This window comes from Adelges cooleyi, unplaced genomic scaffold (assembly GCF_023614345.1).
Source record: "Adelges cooleyi isolate 19-005CV unplaced genomic scaffold, UGA_ACOO_1.1 ACOO_flye_CR_arks_rails_tigmint_CR_PRNA_366, whole genome shotgun sequence".
Lineage (NCBI taxonomy): Eukaryota > Metazoa > Arthropoda > Insecta > Hemiptera > Adelgidae > Adelges > Adelges cooleyi.
Genome location: NW_026096042.1, coordinates 4,426 through 10,817, shown reverse-complemented (window position 1 = coordinate 10,817; position 6,392 = coordinate 4,426). Strand labels below are relative to the sequence as shown.

Genomic DNA, 6,392 nt, shown 5'->3' with positions numbered 1-6,392 from the left:
CACAGTGTTTTCAATTGCTATTTTAGCTGGTCAAAATTCGTTAATGATATAAAATTGTACTAATATGAATAAAAATAAGCCAACATACTAATTTTATTAACAAAATTACAGTTAATTATTCACGATAGAATAGAAAATAAATATTGTACAAACTAGAGAACGTTAATGTAAATAAATTATATTAACATAATACATAGAATGCAATATTTTTACTGTGAGTGTTATAATAATTTGAACTAAATATTATTATTATTATATTCAATAAAAAAAAAAATAAACATCGAAGATAAAAAAAAAGTGAGTTGTTAAAGTGTAGTTAAAATGAGTTTTTTTAATTTAAAGTGTTCTGCAATTAAGAGTTTAATTGCAAATTGTAATGAAAAATTAGCAAAAAAGCGGCGAGATGCGGCATTTCTAATTTAGTCGATTTTATAGAGGAGAAAATTTAGAACATGACCATATTTAGTAACAACCTCTAATAATCCCTAATTTTTTTTTGCCATGAATGGCATGATTTAAGAAACATAGGTTTTAATACTGCGTTTTACGTAATATAAATAATTGCCCTTTCATAAATAATACTAATATCTGCACCGCGTCGCTCAAAATCGTAATTTTTGTCAATACTTACCAATTATATTGATCTCCATTTTTTGAAAAATAAAAAATAAATTCTAGTACGGTCAATACAAGTAATAATCTCACAACGTCCAATGAGTATTTCCAAAGAAGAAATGAACGATTTCTACATTTTTGTGACATAGTTATACAGTATACGTGTAGTATAAAAGTCGATAAAACGTTAGCGAGTGGTAATTTAGCTTTCTAAAACTTATGTACTGTATGATACTTATACTTAAAAATAATATCAGATTATAGTAAAATTCGGTTTTGTGGCCAGCTACGATAAGATTGAAAACACTGTGCGCCATCGAGAAAGAAGCAGATACGAACAGGAAGTTATCTGAAACGACTGCTTTACAACTTTCGAGCAAATTGGATACAATCATTAACTTAGCCAACCAGTTGGATGAAGATCGGACAAATTTCTCAGGCATAGATATTGGTGTTCTTGTGTGGAGTTCACAAAGGAAATATCGAACAAGCAAACAGAATTCGAAATTCTCAAAAACCGGATCACCGCACTATCTGCTCCGGAAACAACTGAGATGGAAGTTGTTGTGAGTAAAGAACCTAATTGAGGAAGAAAAGAAACCAAAATCAATCCGGCAAAAGACAGGGCAGAGAAGGTACGAGGACCTCGCTGAACCACTCAGTTGGGGTTGATCGTGGCGCTGGATTTTTAAGACAATTTTACATGTTTCATTCTAGATCTACCTTTGGACTAATTTTCAGACCGAAATGTCTAAAATGTTGCTTAAAAAAATTGCAATAAAGAAAACATCTCTATCCCTTCTAGAGGAAAGGGTTTATAATATTTTTTTGTTTCACCGATGTTTATCGATAGTACTATGATGAAAAAATGAGATAAGAGATAAGTGAGACAAGAGTGATAAGAGATAAAAAATCTATGATTCGATGTTTTCCTGTAGAGCGGAGAAAAAAACTGAGTCTAATTTTTATAAAAATCACACCTGTTTAATACTCTATAGTTAATTTTATAATTAAAATGTACAACAGTTAAACAGTTTCTTTTGTTTATTATTATTTTATTGTTTTAAGTAAAAAACAATGCAAAAAAAAAAAATTCAATCTTAGGCAAACATGTTCATACTGCTTCTTAGGATTTACACAATATATCGGTTAGTACTATATTTTAACAATAATCTAAACAAAATTAAAGAGATTTTATTTTTTTTTTAAATTATACCAGATCTAGTTTAGTTATGTAGAGAAAGGTGTGAGTCAGTTTAAATGTTGACCCAATTAAGTACTTTCCATTCACCATATACGACTTTTATATGAACAAATTAACTAACCTATCTAGAAAATATTGTAAAGTCAAAAAAAAAAAAATTTTTAATAATAAACATTGTAAAACCAATACCTCGTCTACTTACCTGAGGCGACTGTGATTAGTTTTAAATTCAATTCATATTTTTTATTCTTTACAGATAATAGTGAAACTTTTTTGTATTTTAATATCATTTGTTTATGTGAATGTATTCGCAAATATAGGTATTTAGTTTGTTTTCATACTTACTTAAGCGAGGTAGTTAAAAAACTAAAAAAACAAATAATGTTTTACTCTTTTATACAGCGCGCTATAGGAGGGAGGTCTTCATTACAAGTCAGTAACATTTTTAATCATATACAATGTGATTTATTAAGCATAAGATATACCTACTCAATATTTATTAAAAAAAATTTCAAATTTATAGTATTTCTTTTGGAAAATATGTTCGAATCAATTTAACGGTATTTTAGACACTAACCGAATCGGACACATAACGTCAAATTTTGATATTTACTATCAGCTTTATTAAAGTTTTAGGAAGGATGGAGTGTCATATCATTTTTATCTACCAGCATTAATTTTGCGCACTACACCTTCCGTCCATATATTAAACTTATGTATTTTTTATATTAATATCGACCAGTCCACATTTTCGTACAATTTTTTCTAATTTAAAAAATTAGTGAAATATTTTGTACGTTTTCTTTTAAATTTTTAAAGCTGACGAAACTCTTGAAAAAAATTAAAATGATAATATATAATTGTTATTGTCTAATGTTGTAAAAAAATAAATAAATAAAGTGCTCCCCCAAAAAAAAGCTACAAAATTTCCCAAAAAAATGAGTACCTATCTTATCCCTGATAATTCATCCTAGAATAACTCTATGATTTTATTTTTAATTTGAAATTTAATTACATAAATAAAATAATTTTTTTAGACAAACACATCGAGCTAGCTTCTGAACGTGATAATGAATTACTTGGAAGTAAGATATATAACAATTTGTTTACTTATATACATACCCTGTGTGTAAATATAATACCCCGTTCCAGTTTTAATAATTTTTTATCATGATTTAGTTTGAAAACCTATTTTCGTTTATTCTAGATGGACTGGAGCGAGTGATTAAAAAGATTATTAATGAAAATACTTTCCTATTAGGTATTTATTATTATACGGGTCCTAGTAAGAACAAAGCTACTTAAAAGAAAAAAGATATTTTGAATTTTTATAATAATTACAACAATACTTTATGCAAATTTATCAGTGATATAAATATTAAATTATACTATAAAATATAAATGGAAACTTCAGGAATAATCATATTGATACTCATCCTCAACATATTATTACAATATCTTATTCTACTCGCCACATCGTCTTTAATACAGCCATTATAATATCATAATACTTCCACTCTATTTAAAAGAGCCAAGCACAGTTCTTTTCAAAAACATGTTTATTATTATACATTGAACTTCGTCGTCCAATTTATTATAGAATAGAAAAATTAATCCAATATCAATTATTTATGTATTAATTATACTAAATATTTATTAATTATATAATTTAATAAAATATCACTGTAATCAACCTTCTATCTCCAAGGTTTGCTTATAGGATGCAGATAAACCTTAATAAATGGTTTTCTAAAAAAAAAAATGTTAATTTCAGATGTGATGAATTTTACGATCGCTGTACCGGGTAATAATTTATTTTGGCTGTATAATATTTTGGTCATATTTTCACAGATTTGTTTGATATTTATTGGGATACAATGTTTTCGTATTTATTTCAGAGCATGCAAAACTTAACTGCAGAAACAACATAATGAGTAACTATATTTATATTTACAATACTTTGCACAGATTTACTATTGGTATGCATTAAAAATAACTATTAACTTACATACCGGTATTAATAATTAAAAAAAAAAAAAAAATGATAATCAAACTTAAATTCTTTCAATTTCAGTGTCTATACATAACCAGCGACGTATAAGAACAGAAATAACACATATACTAGGTATAGGTAAAATTTAAAATTTTCTAGCAAACAATTTTCAAAATGTAATTATACATAGTTCTAAAAAAAAATTCTATTTAAGTCGTAAGCTCATAAAGGTATCAATATTTTGATAAGCTTTTGATGATCATTCGACATATTATTACAGTTATTAATTCAATCGTCGCGATTAGAAATCATTTAGTGATAATACATTAGATTGTTATGGTTAATCGGTTCAATTATATCGGTTTTATGGTTGAGCAATAAAAAAAAATATATATATATATATTTATTTAACATTTTTGTTATAGGTATAGCGGCACCTAATGCTCGTAACTTAAGTACGTAGCTATGAATTTATTAGATAGTAGTAAATAATATAAAGATGACATTTTTTTATGCTTATTTTCACACAATAATTACAATAGAGTACACTTTTAGTTAGAAAGAGAGAATGACAGTAAACAACTGTTTAGCAACTATTACATCTAATATATATTATTATCTTTAATTAATGGTATTTGCAATCCTGAAATTTCAGTAGTTAATTAAGCAACAATTGTTATTGTTGTATAGGCATTATTTTCATTGTATTTATTTTCCTTTTTAAATGTTGCGTTTTCTGCGTTATTTATTGTAAAGCTCTAAACCGATTTTTTTATGTTTCGAGTCTACAAACAAAAAATTGTATCAGAACGGTACTTTATAAGGCTAAACATAGTTAATGTTCATTCCTCTCAATTTAAATCAATAAAAATAACACAAAAATGTACGTACTTTTTAACTTTACAGATTGTACAAACCATTAGTTATATCACTGTTTTTCAAAATGTAATACGATTATATATCACGAGCGACTTATTTATTTTTCACTTGTATTATTATTTTTTTTTTTTATCTAAATGGTTATTTAAACGTTTTGACAGATTTTGGAAACTCAAATTTACCACAACTCGGAGAAGAGAGAAGACGTCTTACTGGAAAAGCTTTAAAACAAATAATTATCCACGCGTTGGGTAAATATTAATATACAGTTGTTGATTTTAACCTTTACATATATTATATAGTATTAAATCTACATCTATATATGTACCAATTGAAATAATTGAATCATAAAAATATTATTAAAAATCAATAACAATATAAACAATATAAAGTATTTTACAGACAAACATATCACAGATTTATCTTTATCACAGTAACACACAAATTAAGTTCATTATTTATTTCAAACATAGGAACTTAGAAAATAAATAATTATTTTGAGCATTTATTTTCTCCGTACTTACTATTGTTGTTAACATCACGGTCAGAATTTGTCTTTTTTATTTAGTTAATATTCTTTAATTTCCTTTGGACTCTCTTTGGATCATATCTTATGCGATGCGTTATAACGCCAATTTGCCAATTTGTTTACAATTATTTAATAAGTATAATTCAGAACAATAAAACTTAAAAACGTATAATTACATTTCTTAACACCTAACCTGATAAGTGATCACTAGATTACCAATTTGTACATGTGCAATATCTAGTCACCACTAACACATACTTTTATTACAATACACAAACCCTTAAAGAGTTTTGTGTATAGAGCAAGACAATAAACTTCAGTTTCTTTTTTTTTTTTGGCTGGGGTCAATAAGAAAATTTGTGCATCACGCAGATTTTTTTTAAATATAAAAAAATTGTTTTTTTTTTAAAACTTTTTAGATGGAACTGACCCTAATGTTATTTCACAACAAATGTGTCGTTTCATAGGATTGTGGATAAGTACGGAAATCCTAACATTATATATGACAAATACTTATATTGATCCTGATATTAGTAGTGTTTGCATTTTAATGGATAAAAGCAATCACACTGTAAAATACAGAACCTTTAACGGCACATATTGGCAAGTAGACGTGAATAACATTGAATTACAAATAATAGAACTAAAAGATCAACTGCTTGTGGAAGAGTTATCATGTATCATAGTTAGATAATATTTTAGACTAGGAAAAGTATAACTTTTCTAAAAAGTACTGTTATGTTATTATATTTTAATAGTTTTTACATAATGTACCAAGTTCGAAATTGACAATTAATTTTATAATAAACGTTCTGTCCACGAATGTTAACACATTTGTTACTTATTAATTATTAAAACTGGGGTTGTCACTCTAACAATTCTAAAGGCATCTCTTTAAATCAAGTATCCATGTTAAAAAAATACTCTATTACTGCTCCTTATAGCTCAACATACTGGCCAACATCAAACAGAAAACGTCCAGATATTCTGGACACACCAAATAACATTCAAAAATCAATTAAAAATATACTCGACCCCTGTTCTGATCACTCTCCGGCCCTTCTTGCATTAAATACCAATCCTCCAATCCGCACCAATCTCTAACAAATAAAAACACAAATTGGGAGACATTCAGAAACATTATTGATACTAATTTAACTTTAGATATTAAA

At 26.6% G+C, this 6,392-nt stretch overlaps 1 protein-coding gene across 1 annotated transcript; it reads left to right on the top strand.

Annotated features, from left to right (window-relative positions):
• Positions 1-3,032: 3,032 nt before the first annotated feature.
• LOC126840138 (uncharacterized) lies at positions 3,033-5,922 on the top strand. Its single transcript, XM_050575647.1, has 7 exons — positions 3,033-3,080; positions 3,594-3,623; positions 3,718-3,753; positions 3,894-3,950; positions 4,238-4,267; positions 4,853-4,942; positions 5,640-5,922. Exons 2-7 carry the CDS (start codon positions 3,599-3,601, stop codon positions 5,912-5,914), a joined length of 513 nt encoding a protein of 170 aa, XP_050431604.1. The 5' UTR covers positions 3,033-3,080; positions 3,594-3,598; the 3' UTR covers positions 5,915-5,922.
• The last annotated feature ends 470 nt before the right edge of the window (positions 5,923-6,392 follow it).